The 23,572-nt window shown below is 61.4% G+C and overlaps 5 protein-coding genes across 5 annotated transcripts; 2 read left to right on the forward strand and 3 right to left on the reverse strand.

The window, feature by feature from the left end:
- Nucleotides 1–2,020: 2,020 nt before the first annotated feature.
- On the reverse strand, nt 2,021–3,757 carry TRAVEDRAFT_29281 (uncharacterized protein; the record flags this gene model as incomplete). Its single annotated transcript, XM_008040031.1, has 2 exons — nt 2,021–3,397; nt 3,464–3,757. The coding sequence occupies 2 exons, from the start codon at nt 3,752–3,754 to the stop codon at nt 2,726–2,728; spliced, it is 963 nt and encodes a 320-aa protein (XP_008038222.1). The 3' UTR covers nt 2,021–2,725.
- Nucleotides 3,758–12,943: 9,186 nt separating this feature from the next.
- On the forward strand, nt 12,944–14,192 carry TRAVEDRAFT_58921 (uncharacterized protein; the record flags this gene model as incomplete). The annotated part of the gene is made up of 3 exons (XM_008040752.1): nt 12,944–13,175; nt 13,263–13,828; nt 13,887–14,192. The coding sequence occupies 2 exons, from the start codon at nt 12,944–12,946 to the stop codon at nt 13,817–13,819; spliced, it is 789 nt and encodes a 262-aa protein (XP_008038943.1). The 3' UTR covers nt 13,820–13,828; nt 13,887–14,192.
- Nucleotides 14,193–14,419: 227 nt separating this feature from the next.
- Nucleotides 14,420–18,840, reverse strand: TRAVEDRAFT_65071 (uncharacterized protein; the record flags this gene model as incomplete). Its single annotated transcript, XM_008040753.1, has 8 exons — nt 14,420–16,090; nt 16,120–16,202; nt 16,255–16,662; nt 16,711–17,216; nt 17,309–17,552; nt 17,612–17,664; nt 18,092–18,104; nt 18,772–18,840. 8 exons carry the CDS (start codon nt 18,838–18,840, stop codon nt 15,193–15,195), a joined length of 2,274 nt encoding a protein of 757 aa, XP_008038944.1. The 3' UTR covers nt 14,420–15,192.
- Nucleotides 18,841–20,507: 1,667 nt separating this feature from the next.
- TRAVEDRAFT_47971 (uncharacterized protein) lies at nt 20,508–21,016 on the reverse strand (the record flags this gene model as incomplete). The annotated part of the gene is made up of 2 exons (XM_008040215.1): nt 20,508–20,894; nt 20,948–21,016. The coding sequence occupies 2 exons, from the start codon at nt 21,014–21,016 to the stop codon at nt 20,508–20,510; spliced, it is 456 nt and encodes a 151-aa protein (XP_008038406.1).
- A 1,304-nt stretch (nt 21,017–22,320) lies between these two features.
- TRAVEDRAFT_47972 (uncharacterized protein) lies at nt 22,321–22,839 on the forward strand (the record flags this gene model as incomplete). Its single annotated transcript, XM_008040216.1, has 2 exons — nt 22,321–22,404; nt 22,462–22,839. The coding sequence occupies 2 exons, from the start codon at nt 22,321–22,323 to the stop codon at nt 22,837–22,839; spliced, it is 462 nt and encodes a 153-aa protein (XP_008038407.1).
- Nucleotides 22,840–23,572: the final 733 nt, after the last annotated feature.

The following is a 23,572-nucleotide window of genomic DNA, read 5'->3' on the forward strand; positions in this document are numbered from 1 at the left end:
AATAACTGGGCCAATGGACGCGCTGGGCTGGGCCGACGGGGAGGCGCAGGCGCGGGATCTGTTGGCCGTGCTCTTGCCCGCTCGGGGCGATCTGCGGTAGCGTATTTGGGCGGGGCGAAGGAAGACGTACGTACAATTGAGTACCGTGACGGCGTGCCACCCTAGTCCTGCCACCGTAGCGCGGCCGCGAAGGCGACCGTACTGGCTCCTAATCGCTGACGCCTCTAGAAGCCGCTGACGCAACGTGAGGCCAGTGGGCACGCACCTTCTTCGACATGCCCTCGTTTGAACTTTCGTCGTGGCCTCAGGGTGACGGCGGGTGCCTAGACGGGATGTGGGGGAGGTCAGAAAAAGCAGCCGTGGACGTGCAGGCCGCGCCATCCGCCGCCGCACGGGAAATATTGGCGCGAGCCTAGCGGCGATCAACGAAAAGACTACCGGCCGGACCAAGAAGAAGCAAGTGCCGCCGTTGCGCGCCGGCGCCCATAATGCGTCCTTGGGCGCAGGCACGTCCGTCCCCGCTGCGCAAAAAATGAGGAGGTGCCCTTTCCGGGCTCGTAAGGGAGTCACTGGCCGTGCCGAAACCAGTACAGACCCTGAGCCTGTTGGAAAAAGATAGCGGTTGGGCAACGTCATGTGGAGGACGCGGAGCTGGGAGACGCAGAGGAGAGAAAAAGGATCAAAATGCCGGAACACCCGCAGCACAATTAATGCGCCCACTGACGTCCTGCGGGTGGAGGACAGCTGCCAGCCTAGCACCCCCGCCGAAATTTGCAGCACCTATTATCTGCTGCGAGAGACCGTACGGCCCATGTTCTTTTTCTCGACTCTGCGACGCACCGCCCCAGTGCATCAACTGCACCGCCGACCTGAGCCGTGTGCGCCCGCCCTTGTTTCCCGGCGCCGTTGTGGCGTCCGCGTAGCGCCAACCACTGACTGTCAGCAGTGCGTCGCGACGAGCCTCTCGCCGCGGTACGATCGCACCCATGGCCATCAGAGCAGCCCGATTCGCCGGCTGGCCTGGCACGCAGAAAAAAATTACATGTGCGCATCAGCAGCGGCAGGCGAGGACGCTTCGCCGCGTTCGAATGGAAGCGTCCACCCGCCGCCCACCGCACGGGCGCCGTCTCGCACGCAGAGTCGCACGCAGAGACGTCTCCGAGTCGGCGCGGGTCCGTCCAATCACCGTCGCCCTGCTGGCTCCCGCCCACCGCCTGGAATTGATAATGGTAGCGTCGGGCGCGTGTCTTTGAATTTCGAAGTGCGAGGAGGCGAGACGAGACGGCTGGAACTTCCCCGGAGCGACGGGAGGAGGCCAGGAACGGACGGCGTACGGGACGTCGCCTCGTGCGAACGCCGCGGCCTGGCCATGGCGGGCGTGCTTCTCAGCTTCGGACGTCCGAGAAATGCGAGCCCTCGCCGTCCGCGTCCGCCGCCCGTCCGGCGCGAGCTGATGCGGCGCACCGGCGGGCGGGCGCATCCCGAGGCACACGTCGCAGAACTTCACGAAGTATCCCGCGGGCGCGTCCCCTAACCCTTCCAACGCGTCTTCGAGGTGCACGGGCGCCGGCGCTGGCAGGCACCAGTACGACGAGGATTGATCGTGTCCCGGGCGCATATGAAGTGGCCAATTCGACAGCGCCGTCCATAAGTGACGGAAAATGAAGCAAGGGGCGCGCAGCCAGGGGGTTCGAGAGCGGGAGCGTCGAGAACCAGCGGGACCAGCAGGACGGCTTGCCAGGGCAAGGATGACTCGGGCACGATGCAGCGCAGCACCATGACAGACAGGGCGCGCGCCCGGACTCGGAATCACTGAGTGGGTGCGTGCGTGCGTGTGCACAGCCGCTGCAACTTGGCGCCGCTCGTGCGCGAGCGCGACGGCCACGAACGGTCGCCTCCGCGCCCGCGCGTTTCAGTGCTGAGTGTACTAGCACAGCAGTCTGCATATTCTGAGAATGGGAGAGAGAGAGTCCAAATGCAGTTCAATTTCGTGCTGGCGAGAGGAGACCGGTAGCGTAGGGTACTAGAGAGATAGCTTAGGAGCCGGGGGCAATATGGCGGGGGGACGGTACGCGATAGGTAGGGAGACACGCATAGACATTATAGACTAGGGACGGCAGACTGACTGGGAGAAGAAATGGGGGAGATATACGGGGAGGGGGCGGGGCGGAAAAGCAGCAGGTGAACCAAGAAAGCAAGATGTGGAGCAATACAGTCTGCAGTGGACGGGCAGCGGGGCGGTAGGTGTGGACGGGCGGGACGAGACGGGAGAGGGGAGGGGAAACAACAGCAGCAGCGTTCGTTCCCTACACGGGCCAGGGCGAGTCCCGCTCCGGAGCGGGCACCCAGCGGGCGAGCTCCGGGTCGTTCCCAGCGGCGGAGACGACGGCGACGTGCGGAGGGGAATACGAGCAGCGCGCGGCACGGCGCCGCGCTATATCCCCCTGCACGTACCCACGGCGCTGTGCGCCCCGTAGCCGTTCAACCACAGGGAATGGCAGACGGCCACCGACGGGCAAGGGGAACAACGAGGAAGGGGCGGGGGCGTGGACGGGGGACGACGAGCGGCGGTAAGCGATACACGGCAGGGGGACGAGACGTGTCGAATCTAAGGTGCAGCGCAGTGCAGGCGCGAGAACAAAAAATACACGATAAATACAGCAGAACGGCCGCGGCGCTCGACGTCGCCGACGATCCCCAAGGTCCTCGGATTCTGTCCACCACCCTAGTTGCTTGCACGGTACGCCGGGGCATCTCGCCGCTCGACGTTCGTACGTGGGCTGCTCTTCGGGCTCCCGTTTGCACCGATACCCGCGGAAGGAATCTGTGGTGACGAGTGCGCCGATTGCTGCTGCTGCTGTTGTTGCTGCTGTTGTTGTTGAAGCTGATGCTGCTGGATGGTTTCCGGCTGCATCTGCGGAGGCGGCGGAGGCTGGTGCTGCCTCTCGAGCGGGGACGCCGACCGTTTCAAGCTATTCCCCTGCTGTTGCTGCTGCTGCCCCTGTTGTTGAGGCGGCTGTTGATGCGCCAGCGACGGCGAGCCTCCAGCAGACGGAGCACCCGACGACGGACCGGCACTGCCGTTCGCCTGGCTCTCCCCAGGGCCGTTAAGCAGCGCACCAATCTCGGTCACCCCGCTCCCGCGGTACTGGGGGTCGGCAGAGCGCGCGGCCATGAGCGGTGAGAGCGACGGGTGGGAGTAGCCGCCATGCGGGGGGAGCATCTGATGCGTCATCGACGGCAGCCGCTGTTGCTGCTGTTGCTGGTGCGACGGCGGGGTAGGGTTACGGTGCTGCTTGAACTGGTTGACGGGCACGACGGGGCCCCGCTTAGGGGGGAACTGCTCCGGGCGCGGCCTGGAGTGTGTACGCTCGAACAAGCCGCACTTGTTGCAAAGCTACGAGTAGCGGAAAAATTAGCGGTCTAAAAGGGAGCACACAGAACATAGCGGGAGGGTGCGCACCACTTTGCCCGGGGTGAGACTTGAGCGCCGCCAGGTCGAGGTGTCGGTCGTGCGGCAGTTGTAACATTTTCGGCGGACGCGGTCGCTCAGCTTGGTGTTGGCGTCGTCCGTGTGGATGATGTAGTTGGCCTGGCCGGGGTACGGCTGCGACGCGACGATCGTCGGGCGGATGTTGCGCGTCGAGAGCGGGACGGCGTGGCCCTGGGCGCCGTACGCAGCAGCGTTGGGGTCGTCCGCGTAGCGGGGCATGCCGCCGTTGGGCTGGTACGGGTAGGGCGGGGCCTGGTTCATGGCGTGTGCCTGGGCGGGGTGGGCGTAGTAGGGGGTGGAGGGCTGCGTGATCTATAAAGATATGCAGGCGTCAATGGGTGGGAAAGGGATCAGACGCGGGCGGCTGGGGCGTACCGGAGGGGAGGGCGAGATGGAGTGGCTCTCGAGGGACGAGGCGGACAAAGCGGGCGAGTGATGGAGGGTGGCGATGGGGGGCGGGGTAGGGTGGGAGGGCATGAACTGATACTGGGTGTGGCCGTCAGAGCGATGGCTGTGGGAGTGTTATAGTTGACGGGCGTTCTTATACGAGAATGGGGGCGATGCGAACCTTATTGACCGGTCGACACCCATGTCCTCGACGCGATGGGGCATGTTTTGATGATGATACGGATATGGATAGAAGGATTGGGGATAGGGTGCGTGGGAGTAATGCTGCAGACCGGTTGAAAGCAACGCAAACGGACGGACAGGGCCAGAACAGGTGATCGGTGATGGGCCGTTAGCAGCAGAATGCAATCAGCAATGACGAACACTGACCCAGCGTTGATCGACGTGACACGGGTACGGTGGCGGGAGCGAACTCGCGTTCGCGGTCGCGTTCTCGGGTTTGAACCGCTTGTGTGGCGGGGACGCGGGGGGAGTGGCTTCCTCGGCGTTCGCGGACGGCGCGGAGTGTCTGGCCGGAATCGCGGACGGCGGGGGGAGGAGACGCGAGTCGGAGAGGCGACTGTCAGGGCGTGGGTAGTCCTGGTACGCGTGCTGGGGGTGGTACGAGTGCTGGGGGAAGGCGTGTGCGGGCGGGAGGTGGGTATGCTGGTAGTGGTGCTGCTGCGGGGCCGGAGATGGGGATCTGGGCGGAAGGAGGTCGCGGGACGCGGTGTCGGGGAGGGGCGAGTGGCTGTTGATATGATGATGTTGAGGGGTGATTGTAGCGGTATATATACGAGGAGACACGCACGGCCTGTCCATGGCGGGCGCGCTGGACGTGGAAGGCTGTCCGGGGCCTGGGGGAGCTGTGCGGGAAGACGATGGGAAGTGATGAGAACTGAGAGATCAGGAAGGACGAGAAGACAGACGAGGGCCGGGAAAGCAGCCAAGTGGGAAATGGGAAAGAGGAAAGAGAGGCTCGGAACGACGGCGCTCACCGTTTCTCGACACCAGCACTCGCATCCCATCAGTCGCGCACAACCGCAAAACAATTTCTCGCCGTCAAATCCTGCTCCTCCCAAATCCGGCGCCCCATCACGCCATCACCTGCCCCGCTATTCGGGCGCCGCGTGAACTCGTAGCTCCGCGCGTTCTGCCGATCCTCCGGTCCCCGCCCGACTGGGTCCCGCCGAGGCATCCCGCCGTCCTGCTCAAACCGCTTGGTGTATCTACTCCGAGCCCCCTTGCAACCCGCTCTATTTGCCTTTGACCCCAGCCAAAGAGACTCCTGCAGCTCGGCGGCACCCACTCGGCCGCGCCCATCACATCAGCCCTTCGGCAATGATCGTTCGCAGGGGAGACGCCCATCTGGTAAGGCCGGTCAGGGTCGCAGTGATAAGCTGTGACCGGGAGTAATGAGTTATCGTACCTGATATTCCCGCTCCCAGCTGATGGCAAGATTCCGTCCGAGGCTACCTGTCGCCCTCCGATCTCAGATGGGCCCTTCCCGTCCTTGTCAATGTTCTTGTTCGTCTCCCGCGCTGCGCATCGTCCCGCCCGTCCCAGCAGGCGTCTTCCCTCCGGCCGCTGACATGACGCCCTGCTGCCCTTCGCCGCTGTGTCTGATCCAGAACTCAATCACCTCCGCAGCCTCAGCCCTCCGTCATCCCGTTTCGCATCCTCCGTCCCCCTCCCCCGGTCCGTGCAGTAAAAATACAGGCCTCAGCCGCGTCTCCCCGCGCGGCGGACGCGTCCCGCACGGCTGGGCACAGCAGCCGGCGCTCTCCCGCGGAGACGACAATTGGACGCATCATCGACGCACGCCGCCTCCGGCGTTCCCAGCGGGCAGCTGCCACTGGCCGCGATCGAACTCTAATGTCTGTGCGGTGCGAGCCCGGTACAGCACTGGGCGACACGCCTGATCCCAATCAGCGTGCTCGAATTCCTCGGTCTCCCAGTGCACGTTTCGTGTCTGATTCCATCGATCGCGCGCCCCCGCTCCCAGCCGCCTCCCCCATTCGCACATCTCCCTATTCTCCCCATGCGCCACATCCCCATCACGCCCTAACCACATCCAGCACAAGAACTCGGAGCCAGGCGCCCGTGCCCACGGTGGACCGTGGACGTCGATGGATTATGGAACTGGGAGCCACGCGCGGAGCCCTGCACCGCTTGCAGCCTGCGGGACAAGGTTCGCGGGCGCGCCGTCGACGCCAGATCTCCCCAGCGGAGCCTGAGCGCGGTGCTCCCCTATGGCTACCGGAATCCACCCGTACGCCAGGTGAGCGTCCGCCCGTGTCTTCCATCGGCTTCTTGTGCTGTTCGTGGTGGCCAGACCGCTTCGCGCGTGATGGACGCATCGCCCGCCCAGCCGTTCGCTGACGGGCGCACACCCGCGGCTCGTACGGGAAGCGACTTTCCATACAGGCACGTCCCAGAAAAGGAGGCCTGTTTCACCGTCGGGACGGCGGTGGATAGCAGGTGGAAGACCCGCACATGCCCGGGCGCTGCCCCTCGCTCCACCCTCGCTCGCTGCCGACCGTGCTGCGTTCCTACGACGATGTGCGTTTTAATTAACTCGCGCGGGGCGGAGCGAACGTTCAGCCAGACGGCGGGCGGGCAAGAAGCGTGCAAAACGGCGGGACATCGAATTTGAGCCTGATGGCTCCTTTCATTTTCGCCTGTCATCTGTAGAAGATGGCTGCCCGGGCGCTGCCCAACCAGCGCGCTCGCACACTCGCCGTGCATCATGTGTTGCCGTCGCCCCCAGCGGCCTCTAGAATGACCCCCGCCGTAGGGTCGTCGCGCCATTTCGGTCTCGGGCAGGGCGGGTGTGCGTGTGTGTATCTGCGTTGGGAAAACCGAAAACGTTGCTTCTTTGCTGCTCGTTGCGAGGTTGTTCGGATGGTCGACGGTCGATGTCGGTGCACGCCCAGATCCATGATCCATGGATGGATGCCCCGACCAGCGACCAGCCATCTTTGCCTCTGGCTCTTCTGTATCGCCAGGACATTGCCTTATGCGTGGCAGAAGCTCACGACGGCTTCGTGCGACTGTTCGTCGCGCGATGCGGCGCGGGCGCATCGTCCTCGGGTGCGACGGGGGCTTGGGTTTGTTCGGGGAGCAGATGGGAGCGCGACCGTCGACGGTGGCGTCCTCGCGCGCGCGCCTCCCGCTTGCACAGACAATGTGGGGCCCGAGCTAAACTGCGCGCCATCGCGCATCCTATCAGCGAAGCGCCGCCCCCGTCTGCGAACAGCAGGCGCGAACAGATGCCTGGGCACTGCTGTCTGGGAACACCCTCGACGGAGCGTCGCGGGAGCGGCGGGCAGGGGGGGCGATGGATGGGAACTCGGACACGAACACGGACCTGCGCACTTACGTTGGGCTGTCGAACAGCCTGGGACGGACGCCGGGCGGTGTGGATGGGGATTGTTGGTCGACGCCGTCCCTCCACGGACCGTCGCGGGAGCAGCTGAGGGCGATGGGAACACGGTCCTGCGAACATTGGCCCATCGAACAGGGCGGACGCCGGGCGGTGTGGATGGGGATTGTTGGTCGACGCTGTCGCCGTCGATGCGGCGCCAGAGCGGGCAAGAACGATCTTGTGGACACAGGTTAGAGCGTACGCACTGCACCTTTTCCATTGCCATGCTCTCTGCCTCTACAGATAGCAACCCCCCTCTGTGTCGGTCGGACGGATCTGATGCCGCCCTAATGGCCCCTCCCCGACCGGAGCCCCAGGTTTCAATGCACGCCCGCTTCTCCTTCTCCGCTGGCTGATACGAACAGTACGCATTATGGCACACGCAGCCGCCCCCGTCACGGTCTGCTGCTGCAGCCCAGGTTCGCGCTGATGCCCCCGCAGGCAGGGCGATGATGGAAGGATGCAATCAGCCGTGCGTCCCACGCGCCTCCACCCGTACGTCGTCGCGCTGCTTCGGTCGGCGGCACGTACGGTGACTCCTCCAGCCACGGGGCACGCGTACGTGTATGCCACTGCTCGGGCGAGGAGGCGGAGGCCCGGGAGCCGGCCGTGTCCGCGTCAAATGCGATCGTATATGGGCGAAATTGCTTGGCGAGTGCGCCACGAAGCTGACGGTGCGCCACCGCATGCCGCCCGCCGACTCCAAGTCGCTGCACGTCCGCGGGCCGTCATGCTGGCCTTCTGTGGTCCGACGGCGTCACTCGCCGACGTGCAGTACTCCGACCGGCGAAGATTCAGAAGCTACTGGAGGTAAATTGGGAGCAGGCCGTTATTGTGTAGCTTGCGATGGGGGGCGGAACGGGCTGTGGTGCTTCTGCATCTGCTCATTGTCACGACGGCGCGATGGGGACATCGGTATCAGCCGCCGAGCACGGCTTCGCCGGTGTCGCTATCGACGACGTCCGCGTCGGGACGCGCCGACGCGCCCGCGAGCTCGATTGGGCAGTATATGTGGCAAATATCAGCGGTGCGCCCCTCACACTGACAATGTTTGGGAACGCGCGAGGCGCGTCGACCAGATGAACAGATCTTCGCGCGTTCCATCGCATCTCCATCGCATCTCTGTGGATGTGGATGACTCGAAGACGAACCGATGCGCCCCGTCGTGGATTCCTCCGCGTCATGGGCTCTTGTGTGGACGGCGCAGCGGGTGGTGCGGCCCACGCCGCCGGTGGGGTGCTCACGGCAGCGCCGTCGCGCGTGATTCGCAGGCGAGGTGCGTTTGGCCCTCAGGTCGGCTGGGCTCGTGCGGGAACTACCGCGCGAGCCTCGGCGGCTCTGCAGCCTCATCATGCCAGGCCTTATTTTGTGCTCATTCTTGGTTTATGCTACGGTTCAATTTTATTTTCTGGTGCGAGAGACTCGTGGACACTTCCGCTCGATGCTCGAAAAACCAGACGCGGAGCCTGTCCCAGACGCCCCTAACGGCCGGATTCCGTTAGCTCACAACCTGAACTCTGTGGACGTGCCGACGGTTCTCGCCCCGCGCGCAGGCTCGTCCCAGCGTGCGCCGGGCCCCGTTCGGTGTTCTACCAATTCACTCCCCCTCCTTCTCTCGCCCCAAAAGAGGTGCGTTTCGGGTCGAGCTCATCACGCTGGCTGCGGCCTGACAAACCCAAGGAGCAATTCCCGGTGGACCCTTGCCGTCTCGCCACCCCATGCGGCACGCCATTAATATTCCAGGCTGTGGCTAGCCCAGAGCCTCTTCTGGAATGCAGAGGGCGACGCGGACGCCTGCGCTCGCCCCCGAGGCTTCCTGCGATAGCGGCTCTTCGGACGCGCTCTCACAGATTGTCACGGTGAAACGCCGCCTGCGTCTTGCGGGTCGTGCACCGGGAGAACGGTCGGCCCGCGGGGCGATCGCATGCCCCATTAATTGTGGATTTTCATGGGAGTGCCGTGCGGCCGTTTCGAGGAGGGGACTGAGGCACCGTGGGGCCTCGCACCACATGCTGGAATTTCCAGGGCGCGCCATCAGGAGAATTACGAGACTCGCAGGGCGTGCCGTGGCGATGGCAGACTGCTCGCGCACCGCGTGCCGGACTCTAAGGGTCCCCGAAGCGGGAGAACAGTGCACATGCGGATACGCGGCGGGAAAACATGCGGCAGGTGTACGGGGGTCACCCGGTCATGGGGTGGTGCGTCGGCGGAGCGCTGAGAAGGTCGAAGGGGGACGCGAGTCGCCCACAACGTCCCACAAAGGGGTGGGGCCGGCCGCAGGGCTAACTCGACGTCGGCTAGCGGGTGGGCGCTCAGTCCTGCCAACCTGTCACGACCCCCTTCTGCTTCTCCCGTCCACGGTCCACCGCGAGGCGCCCCCAACTTCTTCGCTGCTCGGGATGGACGTCCGCGGCGGCGAGCACCAGAGGGGCCGTTCATTGTGAGGGAGCCAGGGCGGCAGGTCGTAAGATGATTGATTTTCTGTGTAGAGTTTGGAAGCGGCCGCGGGCGTTGTGGCGGCTGCCGTCGGCGCAGGAGGTGGGTTTTTGGCTGGGTGTGGCGTCTGCCGTGAGATGGTCGCAGTGTGCGTACGTACGCGCAGATAGAGGAAGTGGTCTGGAGGAGACCCTGCAGTGTCTGGTGAGACACGTCTTGTCGGAGACTGCTCCGGAGGAAGGGCCACGTACCCATCTAGTCACTGTCCCCCATTACCTCCCACCTCCCAGGACCGTCTTGGGCACACGTCTCTACGTCGACAACTCGGATATAGGCACAATGCCGTACTCATGTACTCACCACCCCCACGAACCACACGAGAGCTTTCCGGGTACTTTGGACTAGGTGAGCATCGGACACAATATTTCTCTATTCCTCCCCTAATCTTACACCCGCTCGTCAGTATATTGGCCGCACACATAGCAGCTCGATACGCTCCTCACGCACCTGGCAAATAAATCTACCCATCCACCCATCCACCCAATCGCCCACACGTTATACCCTCCCGCATGCATCTTCGGGACGCCACCAGCGCCAGCTCGGACCCGAGGCCGCCGCGCAGAAACTTCATCCTACGTTCCTGAGAGCGCAGGTCGTCCAGTCACCACCGACTCACCGTCTACGCTATGGCTCCACGCTGCGGGCTACCACGGCATGGCGAGTCCGACGACCACGGTCCTTGTATCAACGCCGCCAGTGTCGGGCACCCTCTTGCTACGCTTTGATGTCATGGCGATGGGGACGAACTGGTGAGCGGGTGCACGTTGTGATGAGCGCGAGAGCTACGTTGACCACGGACGCGTTGGCATAGGCGGTCGGTACCTGGAGGCTGCGCCATGCGTCGTACGGCTCGTCGCAGGTGGGGCGGATGATGCATCAGGTCCTTCTGCAACCGTCTCCGCCTCGAGCGACGAATCAGCGCGCTGCGGTCTCTCCGAGATGGTAGAAGGGGACATGCGAGGTCGGTGAGCCGCGAGCACGACGCGGGCGAGGTGAGTGCTCTATAAGCCTGAAAGGCACGGCGGACCAGTTTATTCAGCCTCGGTCATTACAGACGGCATTAGTTGGTGCTCGGGGAAGCACCGACCGGCCTCGCTCGACGACCGCTTGGCGCAATCCTGCTACGCCGGCGCGCATCACCGGGAGGTCGTTGATTTGCCGGACGCCGTCCTGCCCTCCGACTGTGGGCGCGGAGAGAAGTCAGTCAGGCATCCGCCTTAACCTCGCTGAGCCTCGCTCACCCGTCGCCAGCACTTCGCAGTTCCCAGTGCGCAACACGAGTGCTTTTCGTTCCCCTTCCGTCCTTCTGCAAGCGCGGTCGAGCGTCTCGCAGCAGCCTCACGCAGGGTCCCCTCTGAGTCACCCACATAAAATTTTCTGCGCGAACGTCTAAAGCTGCCGCATCAGTGACCTCATGGCGGTTTCAGGGCCACGCACCACGACGTCCTTGGAGCCTGGGTCCGTGGCCTGCACGGTTTTCTGTTTTTCATTCATTCCCCGCACATCGCCCTTTCATATCGCGCGCTTCTGACCGATGATTCTTCCACATATAACGAGGCCTAGGCGCAGACGCGCATGGAAGGTTTATATGGGCGCGTCACAGAAGCACTAGCGGGCGCCAGAGCTCGCAGGTTTGAACGTTCCGTGCAGCAGCCTTGCGCTCGACTGGTGCGCTTCTGTCCACCCAGCGTCGGGGAGGGGTCCACGCGCTAGTACTCGGCCATGGAGGTAATGTTTGCTGAATTGTAACGGCACATTCCGTGAAGTTCAGGCCCAAACCTTATTTCGCCACTCTCAACCTCCGCGCGGTGACGGAGCGTCTCACGCTGCACGGTCCGCACTAACGGATGATCGGGCGGGAAAAGGAAGGCAAATTTCGCCAACGGACCAGGGCGTGGCGCATGCACGCTAGCGACCCGAACGCCTTGGGCCCGCGGCGGGTCAGGGGGCTCGCAGGCGCACAGGCGGAGGGGGATAGCGCGCCCGCGCCCGCGCCGCGTGGTCCGTAAAGGGCTTGCGACCCTGACCTATCAGTGCTGATGTTTCCGCCGACGAAGTCGGGAGAAGCGGGGGCGGTTGATAGAACCCAAGGAGACGACGGCGCCCGGACGGCCGCCAGCTTCAGGCTCCGGCAGCGGAACGGAGTCGACAGAGTCGGACGTTGGGCAGAATAAATATGGTTTCTGGGTGCGAAACGCAGGCCTTTTGCGGGTGTTTCTGGCGGCGGGAGAGTCTGAGTATCAGGGGATGCATCATTTAGCCTTTCGCGGCGACGGACGCACCTCAGGGCGAGGAGTGGCATCACCGGAATACGAGTAGCCTGCGGTCAGCGGGAGCGGTATCGTCGTTACTCCCAGTGCCCATCCGCACGACGGAACCAGTCCGCGCAGGAGCTAGAAGCCACCTTGTGCGTGATTTCGAATATCCGGATGCAACTCCGCCTGTGTGTGCGTGGATTCTGGAACGCACGTCCCTGTATTCGGTCTCATGATGGCGTGTGGTAAACGTGATGCCACAGCTGATGTTCTGTGGAAAGTACGTACGCGGGGCCACATGGAATGAATGAACATGGCCGTGTTGCGGTGGTACAGCTATCATTGACGGCACGATTTCGCTGCCAGTATGGCAGCTTCGTCCCGGGCGTATGCAGAGACGACTGGGAAGCTAAGTGTCCCCGTGGGTACGTACTTGGAAAACTGACGTTATTGTTCATCGCCCCGGTGCCCCGCCACTTCCCGAGCGGCCGGACTGGCTGACAGCGAGTGCGTCGGGCTATCATCAGCATGGACGATCCTACCGCACGTACGTCGCTTATCACGCTGCTCTGCCATCGCGCGGCCCTCCATTCCTCCCATCCACAGAAACTTGGAGCGGGTGAGATTGTAGAACGTTGTGGTGCACAGCCATGGCTGCGGGATGTGTGGAATGAGTTGTTGACGCCGCGGGCAACACGGGCGATCGCTCCGATGTCTCCGATCACTGTGATCGCAATCGCCTAATCGGGCACGTTCTCCCCCGTACGCACGTACCACCATCACCGTCCACCCAAACACATCGCACACCTCGTACAACCAGGTAAAGCTCCAGTTGCGCTCTGGGAAGGGCGTTGTGCGAGTATAAAATCGTATTCTAGACTGAGAATGAACCGCACCGCTTGGGTGAAGAAGGGTTCCTCTTCCCTGCCATCGGACAGAATCCCGCCCAAAGTTCAACCGCAGGCCGCCCCGAGTGCGTCCAAGGCGAAAGGGAAACAGAAGGCTGAGACCGCACCACCGAAGAGCAAGGAGGTCCGCAAGCTCGAGAAGCAGCGCGACGATCTCCGCAAGTCCTCGGGGCTCGACAAAGACCCCAAAGGCGGCTGCTTCTGCCAAGGTTCGTCGCGGCAACCACACCTCCCCTCCTCAGAACCTCTCTACTCACATTGGGCCCGTCACTTCCCGCCGTTCGAAACGTCTATAGCTAGAATGCACGCGCTGTCACCATTCACCCCCATCTGCCGCGCATGCGGCTTGATCCTCTGCGAGCTAAACCTCCCGAACTTCGCTTGCCCGCACTGTGGTGGCGCGCTCCTCACACAGGCCGCCAAGGACAGTCTCGTGGAATCGCTGGAGACCCGGATCACAGAGACGCTTGCGAAGGAGGAGGAAGAGCGGCAACGTGCGATCCAGCAAGCCCGCAGCGCAGAAGGAGCGTTCCCGACGCTCTCCGCGGCAGCCTCGCGTGCTGGAACCCCCGGCCCCGACCCGCAGGGCATCCACCCGGTGAACCAGACGCACAAGGTACTCTCGCTCGACTCGAAGACGCGCAAGGTCAAAGTGTCGTCGTACACGCCCCCAGCCGTCTCCAGGACCGCGTCCACCGAGAAGATCGCGAAAGCGAAGGAGGCGGAGCCCGAGTACGTGCGCGTGCCCGCGCCCCCGGCGGAGGTGGTCTGTTCGCCTGCGCCAAGCGCGCACCGACCCTGGGCGAACACGCGGGGCCTCAACGTCACCTACGTTCCGCCATCGCGGGGATGAGCTGCTGTGGTACGGGGCCCGTCCTTCTCCAAGCGGCACGGATTGGCACTGACAGATTGGCGGGCAGCTGGTGGATCGTTCGCGGGTGCGGCGGCACCCTAAGCGGCATCGGCGGGAGCCCCCAATGTCCGCGATGCTGGGCTGCCGAGATCCCCAGGGCTCAGGCTCCAGTCAATGCAATCCCGCCGTCAGTGGTCGTTCACGTCGGCCGCTCCGGGTCGCGCTAGCATCACGTTGAACTTGTCCTTCCTAACTATGATCGTCACTTCGCGGACTTGCATTTTGCCCTTGGACAGATCCGCCGTCATGCTGGCTCAGAATGAAATCTTGCATCCCTCCGCGGCCGTCGACGTCCATCTATCATGCCATGCCCCTCCCACGCGTACAGCTCGCTTTCTATTATCGCGCGACTGGTGCTTGGAAGTGATGTGCCAGCCATGCGCGCCACACAGCACCAGTCTGTTTCCCTTTCCCGCGTCGCGCCCCCGCCGGCTTCGGCTTCGGCACTGATGCAGGCTGACGGGGAAGCCCCCAAGAGGGATGCGGCGAAGAGCAGAGCAGACACATAGCATTGCTGATAATGATGCGGACGGCAGATAGAAATGATCGTACAGAACACGGCGGACGAGCACGGCCGAGACAGCGCGAGAGGAAAACAGCAGTCCGAAAGCGTTCTGCGAGGCGTGATTAATAAGAAGCAATGTACAGGCCTGGCGGCGCGCTATAGATGTCGAACTCTACCCAAATATGACCGTCGCGAGATCGATGCGTACAACAGTGCCCATGGGAGCGCGAGAGAAATAATGAGGGCTGATCCGCCCATAAGTAATTTAGTAAGTAACCAACATTGTCCGAGCCCGACTCGATGGCGCCTGCGGCGCCACCCAGTCGGCGGAGCGTCCCCGTAGAAGGACCCTTGACGATGAGCACCGCGCCCCGCGCGCGTCCCAGGCTCCCTCAGCGCCATCAGAAGACACAGCACGGGCAGCGGCGGGCGAGGACAGCCCCCGGGCGTATTGGCGTCCTGCCCACAAGCTGTGCGCTCGCAGCACGACCCTCTTTTCGACGCGCCGTGCCCCCCTCGGACGGGCAACCGAAGAGATGACGTGCGGCGATGAGCAAGCAGGTCGGGCGGAGTGCCGCCGAGGACAGCTGAGTCACTGGGGTTGTCCAAGGTGTCGTGCGAGGCCGCGGCGGTATGTCATGGCGGCGGTATGTCATAGCGGCAAGAGGTAGCGCGCGGGGATGGACGCGTCGCTTGAATAGTATGTCCTGGGCGCACAGCGAGCACCGTGTCCCAGGCGGGAAGTGCATCTGCACATTCCTGCAAAACGACAGCGACGGCGTCAGCGTCCCGACGCGCGGGCGTCTGTCTACTCAGGAGGCAGGCGCGCGCGGACGCTCGCGAGCGCCGCCTCCCGGTCCTCGAGCTCGCGATGGGTCGCGGCGATCTCGCGCTCGATGGACGCGACGCGCTCCTGCGCCGCGCTCTCGATGCGCGCGAGGAGGTCCAAAGGTACGTGTGGGGCAGCGATATAGAGCGGAGGAGGCGAGGGCGAGGACGGGGGCGGCGGAGATGAGGCAAAGGCCAACAGCGGCGAGGGCGCGCGGGGCGGCGGTGCCGGGTCGCCCTCGATATCCGGGGACGTGGGAAGTGGGATTCCTGCTGGGTCGACGTCGGCGTCGGCGGACGCGCGCACCGGGAAGTCACTCGGGGGTATCGGCCAGTCGTCCTCGCGAAGCGAGAGGATGGTGTTCGTTTGCAGAGGGGTCGCGATTTCCATGGACTGCTCGCCGAACTCAATGGACTGCTCGCCGAACTCAATGGACTGCTCGCCGAACTCAATGGACTGCTCGCCGAACTCAGGTGCCTCCCTGGATAGCTCGGGCTCGTTGATGCGCTGACGGTCTTCGTCGTCCCAGTGAGATTCATGGGCGCGCTGCCCATCGGCCTGCGCCTTGTCCAGCTGGAGCGCGCGCGCGTCGTCCGGGACGAGCGTGGGGGAGACGCGGGGTGATAGGGCTGATGGCGCCTTGAGCAGGCCCTCAAGCAGCACGCTCTCCGCTTGGGGCTGACTGGAGTGTTGTTGTGGTGGTGGCGGACGCGCAGTCTGATCGTGGCGGAGGTCGTCGAGGGCTTTCCGGAGGGACGCTATTTCGGTCTGGAGCTCGTGCTCCCGGCGCGCGCGCTCGCGCGATATAGCATCGACCTGCTCGCGCAGCTCCTGTCGCTCTCTGACGGGTTTGACCGTGACATCAGTTATGAGCCTCCTGCAAATTGGGAAAGATAGATGGCGCACCTGGCACATTCGTCTGCGACGTGTGAAACGGGGTTAAGGGCTGGTACGCTCTCGCTTGGGGTGTGCGACGGGGTCGAAAGCGTCTGTGGGTGTCAACGTCAATACAGTACATGCGGCCAGGAACACCGAACGGACCTTGGGCAGCTCGCGCGCAAGCATGGCCTTGACCGCGGCCCGCTCTACCACGAAGTCGTCGATATTCAAAGCAAGGACATCAATGTCTCTCATGAGATGTTTGATACTAGCTCCTGGAGTAGGAACCCCTCGTTCTTGAACGAACGGAGTAGCTTGCGACGGCAAGGGTGCCGGAGCTGGAGTAAGGGGATGCCGTGAACCCAGAGCGTATGGGGACGGGGAACGCGACATCGTATGCGGGAGAAGACCCGGGCTTGGCGGAAGCGTGTATTGAGCCTCGCTGCCAAGGACCGGGTCGGCGGTTTGGACTTGGACGGAAACGAGGGGCTTCTCAGGAGCGTGTTGGTGACGGCCTTGGGCATGCCGCCTTTTCGCGTCCGAAGACTGTGAATGCTGTACCTGGTGTACCTGGGGAGACGGTAAGCAAAAATGCCGGTGACGTGCTGTTGGACGTACACTCTGTCTGAGTATCTCTACTTCCCGCTCAAGCACGCGGTTACGTGACGTTGCTCGGGCTAGGATATTGTCCGCTTCCGCAGTTTCGCCACCCAAGACTGCCGCATGGTGATGGCACGACAGCCCTGAACCACTGGCATGGGCTGCCCGTCCGTTGACGCAGTTCGGCCGCGTGCACACCCGGGAGGGCAAAGTGTCATTCGGTGCCGAAGAAGAGAGAAGCACATGGTGTGCGTCGTGCGTTGCGCAGGCCTCCAGTTCTGCATCTCTTCGAGCTATCATTGCCCTAAGCCGAAGGATCTCAGCATCTGTCTGCTGCTTCGTGCGAGCATGAGCCCCTTGCTCCTCAACGAGCCGTTTGCGTAACAGGTCGACGACCGCAGCGTGGACTGCGTCGTAGTCCTCTGCAGCAGGGTTCTGTGTGCGCGCCGCTGCGAGGGAGCTAACTGGATGTGGTAGATTTATCCGCCCGCATGGCCATACAGATAGGTTGTTGCAACTTTCCACTGTGGACCAGCCGGGGATAAGGACATGAGTGCTGAGAAAGTTGTAATTCGGGCCCGTCCTCCATAAGCCGCCGAAGGGTACAGACACACACCTTTCTCGACGAGTATGGAGACGAGCTCGCGCATGTCGTCCCGCTCCCTCTCCGCGCGCGTGACCTCATCCAGGTATCCGTCCAGCTTTCGGCTAAGCTTCTCTTTCGCGTTACGCTCCGCGTTTATCTCGCGTAAATGTGCATCGCGCTGGGTGTCGAGTTCGTCTAGCGTTGCAATGAGGCGCGCTTGGAGCTGTGCGATCTTCATGGCGCACGTTTCCAGCTCCTCGCGAAGCCGCATCATCTATGACCATTCGGAATTAGTAAAATGAAGTCATATGTGAATGTGAAGAGGTTGCATACCTGTGCATGTTTGTGGTTGTCGGAGTCAGGGGCGGTATCGCGCCTAGATTTTACTGCGGGGCCCATCCAAAGTACAGAAAGCGCGACAGAGAGCAAGTCAATTTAGCAAAGCATATAAGAGTCAGCGATTAATACAAGCAAGTACAAGCCAAGCAGATCATCCGAGCCACAGGCAGCGATCGAGGCAGAACGCAAGAGCAGGTGTGGCTGCAACCGGCAAAACAATTGAAGACGCCCATAGCAATAAACAACACCATCACGTGATTCAGCGGAGCAGCTGGGCGCCTAAGGGGCGCGTTTGGTAGAATGTCGCTTTGTTTCTCCCCCTCATGTTGATCCATCATATTGCTGCAGCCCCCGTCAAGCACGTCACGATTTGGATCAAAATTGGGAGCATGATAGGGGTGTCGTCGTGAGGGTGCGGGGAGGTCCAGTCTACGTGGTGACTCGGAACTTGAATTCAACTGATATATCTCTCACTTTTGCTAGGATTCTTCAGACGTAAGACCGACAGGTCAGGGATGTCAGAGCAAAACGTTTTTGCCTTATATAAACCCGTCTATACCCAATACATGCGACCATGACGCCCTCCCATTGATACCCAAGAAAAGGAAAACAACCAAGCCAATCGGTTTCATCGGGCCACCTTTCCTGTGAATATCGTGAGTTATGCCGTACACATTTTAGCTCAAATAGGACACTCACCCAGTTGAGCTTACAGAGAAGAAACGAGGATAGACTGGGTGTTCGGCGTGAAGCAGAACCCACTGCCCATCGGGGTACCGCACGTGGACATAGCGTTACAGTTGCCGTTACACCCGGTCTCGTCGCAGAAGCCGACGTCCTTCGTGGCGGACATGCACACGGTGCTCGCGGCGTCGAGGCACGTCGCCCCCCCAGTGTAGACGGTGCAAGTCCCGCCGCAGATGTTCCCGACGCGCTTGGTGCAGAAGGTGACCGTGGTCGTCTGCGCGGCGCGCTTGGCGAGCGGGTTGATGGGCTCGCCGATGAAGGTGAGCTCGGCGTCGGTGGTGGCGAGGAAGTGCGCCATCTCGGCCTCAGAGACGATGGAGGTCGACGTCTGGATGTCGGCGGCGGACTGCGAGTACGGCGCATGTTTGTGAGTGATGAAATAAAGGCAAGCGAGCGACTTGACTCACTGCAACAGGGCTCGCGATGGCAGTGACAGCGAGGACCGCGATGGTGACGAAGAGGGTAGAGAATTGCATGGTGGAACTTTAGAGAGGTTGGAGAGGTGACTTTGGGTGACGAGTGGGTGTTGTGAGGATCTGTTCACTGCCGTCTCTCTGCCCACAATCTCACCTCTTTATACGCACCATTCTCAGGGCCGCATCTCGTATGCGATACGTGCATTTGGAATTGCACTATGCTGCAGACGTCCGCTCCCGCGCCTTTGGCAGGTCGACAGCAACGTCCGACGACTCGGCGGTTCGACGGTGTAGGTGCCCTGACCCGGGCTCTTGTTCGTGCCATGCGGTAGAGTTTCGTCTGTTGTGCACTTCGGGTCGACGCCAGGATGCTCGCTCGAAGAACTGCTACCGGTGGCCGGTTTCGCCTTGGGCCTCATTGAGGTATGCCTGGGCCAGGGCAGCTTCACCGGTGAGTGCACCCAACAGAACATTGTCTAATACCGGAGTACGACATCTCCGCGTCTGCCGCAGGTCTCTTGCTGACCCGAACACGGCCTATGCTATGGTGCGCCCATTTCGAAGATCTTGTGACCATGTGAGGAACGTACTAAGTTAATCTGCAGATGGAGAAGCACGGAACATCCCTCGCTGCTCCACTTTTTTCATGAATATGCTTCCGGAACCGCCTCAGAGTCGGCGGCTTCTCTCATAGTGAATCCCCGCATCCTGGGTCTGCTTGCGGTCCCACAAGACTATAACAATGTCGGGAACCATCCTAGCTGCCTTACATAGGTTTCCGCTCCACCTGCCGAAGTTTGCAAGAGATCTTCTCCTCGCCGAATGCAACTGAATGCGGCCCCGCCGCGTTCTGCCAAACAAGCAGCCGGGAGCTTTCTACTCATCTTCGCTTTGTCGACAGCTCACGTCGTCTGTCCCGAACCTCCGTCTTCGGCGCTGAACTTTACAATCCAGAGTGCCTCGCATCTGGACTTCGGCGACCTCTAGACCTCACGAAAGCAAGGCTTGTGCCCCTTGCGGAGCACATGAAGCAGATGCGCTGCTACGCCTCGCTGACAGGCTGTCAAAGACGAACCTGTATTCACGCCTTCATTCAGACCTCGCCGCCCGTAATCGGGGATTGAGAGCTCTCTTTTGAGAGCGCTGGCACTTGCTTCTTCGAGGCCGCATCCACGCGTGCATGAGAGAAACTTACCACGTCCTCCGAATATGGTCAACGCGTGAATTCTCAGTTCGCAATAGCGAAGTATGCGGCTGCTGTTTTGCGGCGTATTCAAGTAGCTTCTGTTGATATCGGGCTGCCCGGCGCAGCGTAGGGGAACTATCTATCAAACACTCTGGTAATGCTTAGTTATTGGGTTTCGCCTAGCAGAAAATCGCAGATTGAGCTTGTACACTGCAACAATGTACGCGGCTTTACTGTTACTGTGAATTGCTTCCAGTGAAGCACCATATACACACAACCAAGTTCTCGACGATGACTTCCTCATGCCGATCGCACAGACCACAAAGTGACAGTCGGTATAGGCTGCATTTATCTTCCCTAAAACACAACGATGAACCCAATCTACATCCTTAAAACCCTGTATACACTCGAATGAAGTCCGGTACCGGTTCCGCAAAGCCTGTTCCCCGAAGGGTATAGTCACAGTCGGTGACTGAGCCTGAAACATGGTGAGTTCAACTGACCTTCAGTATAAATCTGATAATACTTACCCGATGTCACCCTAGAGGGACGACACAAGGATGGACTGGGTGTTGGGGACGAAGCAGAAGCCGTTGCCCATCTGGGTGCCGCACTCCGACATCGCGTTGCAGTTCCCGTCGCAGCCGGTCTCGTCGCAGAAACCGACGTCCTTCGTGGCGGACATGCAGACCGTGCCGGCCGCGTCGAGGCACGTCGCGCCGCCGTTGTAGACCGTGCAGGTCCCGCCGCAGATGTTCCCGACGCGCTTGGTGCAGAACGTCACGGTGGTGTCCTGCGCGGCGCGCTTGGCGAGCGGGTTGAACGGCTCGCCGATGAAGGTGAGCTCGGCGTCGGTCGTGGCGAGGAAGTTCGCCATCTCGGCGTCGCTGACGATGGAGCTTGCGACACCCTGGGTGTTGGCGACGACCTGAGGGGAGATGTGAGCACGCTGTGAGTATGCTTGAGACCGGCGCGACTCACACCGGCGGGGGTGGCGATGGCAACAGAGGCCAGGGCGGCGATGGCGAGGAAGACAGCGGAGAACTGCATGTTTGCTGAGAGGAGTTGTGGCGGGGAGATCTTCGCAAGGTCGGTTAGTGAGGATTGTTCACTGCCGTTTGACGATGCATTTGCTCACCTCTTATACTCGTCCCTCTCCAGCGCTATGCTCATGCTGCGCTGACATGGGCCCACCGCTGCACTGTCGTGTCCTGCGGTTGCGTCGGTGTTTCGGGGTCTGAGTGCCGCGACGGCCAGCAGCCGTAGACGGCTGCTGCCCTGGACCTGAACGACCTCGAGCGCGCTCTTCGTCCGTCCTGTCGCCGTTTGGTATGACCGGATACGAAAGCACACGCCTGCCGCGATTCGCGTGGGTTGCACACAACAGTGCCTGTTCCCGTGAATGCATAGGACCCATGGGCGCGTCGTTAATGAAGGTCATGAGCCCGCACGGCATGAAAGGGAGCGAACGCACCCCGTGTCGGTTTCACGTTTTGGAGTGGTAATGCGTGTATTTGTCCAATGAACGGCTGTCAACGTGTTGATGCGCCGGCACGTCTGTGGAACTAACCTCAGAATACCTGCCCATTAGAATATAAGGATAGAATAGTCTTTGCGCACTCTATGTTTAGCTTAGCTGTGGCGGCGGGCCTATCGGTCAGAACCGCCTGGCACCGGGGGCATTAGGCACTCACCGGCGCGCCTCTCTCGGCAGCCTCGTAAGCTCCGATTCGGATGTACAAGCTGTCTAGTAATACCGTTGTATCACTCCGCGCGCCGCACCGAGGATCTTCTCACTGTTTCTTCGATCCGGCGGTGCTGCTGAGGTCTTGCATGAGATCGAGGCCTGCTTCCCACCCCGGCAGGGGCAAACGAAGCTTGAAGCTTGTATTCTCCGACAAATGCTGTCTTCGCAGGTCGACTGGAAGGGCTGCTGTACCTTGCTGGCCATTCACTGCTCCGGGCTGTGTACCTCGGTCTGTCAGAAAGACAGCCGGCTGCTGTGAGGTGACATTCATCGGGAGACGGGCCTGTTGCTTCAGTACATCGGACTTACGCCTGCGCGATGGCCGTTATGCATTCCTGTCCCTTGCCAACCTGGTTTCATGCTAGGCTAGGCCCGCGAAGACACCCGTCTGGGACGCAGGGGGCTAGACAGAGTAGTACCTGTCCTGTCGCTACCAACGGACTCCGCTGGAAGATTTCAGAGGAAGCGTGCAAATGAAGGCAAGCCGAAGGACAGACAGGTCGGGAGTGACTGTAACGTACGCGAGTGATGCGTATAAAGAGGAATGGCGCGCGTAGTAAGGGGCACCAGCACTCACCAAGTCAGCGCCATTCAGCATCTCGCCGTCATGCAGTTCCTTACTTCATTCTTCTTCGCGATTGTTGTTTTGGTCAGTGCGGCCTGCAGTCGACCTTCCTCAGTCAGCTCTGAGGTACGTACTCTCACACCAAAACCATACCCAAAGGCACGCGGACTCACCATCGCGTAGGAACCCGCAGGTTTCCTCATGACTGACGCACAGCTCGAGCATTGGCTCGCCACAACCGACGCCGAGCTCACTTTTGTCGGCCCACGGCCCACCTTCAACCCACTCATCGCGCGCGCGGCCCAAAACACGATCGTAACCTACTGCACAAAGCGCTCGGGGGATCTCTGCACGGGCGTGTGCACCGTGTACAACGGCGGCGCGGCGTGTATCCCTTCGGACCCGGACACGCAGTGCCTCGCGGCGAACAAGGATGTCGGGTTCTGCACCAAGAGCGAGTGCGACGGCACGTGCAGTTCGCTCTCGCTGTGCGGGACGCATCTCCTCGATGGGTTCTGCTTCACGCCGGAGACGAAGTCTATCGTTGTCTCGCCACTCTGAACCGGCACGGGTGAGTATCTGGGAGGTTTACATGGGGCGTGATGGCACTCACGCATGTGTTATAGCGACCACATACATTTAACTAGCCTAGCCTGCACCGGGATTAGCGTCATGAGGCTGGAGTGGATATAAAGGGGATAATATCTCGGCGGACGCCGAATTGGAACACTTACATACCTCACGCATACACGTAGCCCCGCGTACCGTTTCTAGACCTGCTCTTCTGCTCTTCCGCGCGTCCCTTTGGGCTGTACAGCCAAAACCATTTCAATATCTCTTCGTTGTCAGACTACTACCTGCGCTTCGTCTTGCCACTTATATTTGGGCGTGAACGCCACCTTTCGTCAGGGCAGCTATGGATGCGAAGCTAGTATTTAATCGTGTGCAGCAGTTCCGCCGGGAGGCATTCAAGTAGACCTGACGGGTTGGCGCAAACCACAACCTACAAAGCCGCTATATTCCGTAGATTAAGCGAATCATAATTGACAATTACATTCTTGTGGCAGAGGGCAGGTACTTACATTGAGTAGAGGCTACTCTCTTGTCGGACGTGGCATACTTCACCAGTGTGTGGAATCACCTTGGCGGCAAGATGCTTCATAAGTACACAGGTTCAGTGGTCTGCTTAAGTCTTATTTTCCATATGTCGTTGTCGAGCTTTGAGCAAAGCTGGGTGAGGGTGAGAAGCAAGAATTGAAGACATCGAGGTTTGGACGGTGGCATGGGAAGCGCC

Source organism: Trametes versicolor (assembly GCF_000271585.1).
Source record: "Trametes versicolor FP-101664 SS1 unplaced genomic scaffold TRAVEscaffold_6, whole genome shotgun sequence".
Lineage (NCBI taxonomy): Eukaryota > Fungi > Basidiomycota > Agaricomycetes > Polyporales > Polyporaceae > Trametes > Trametes versicolor.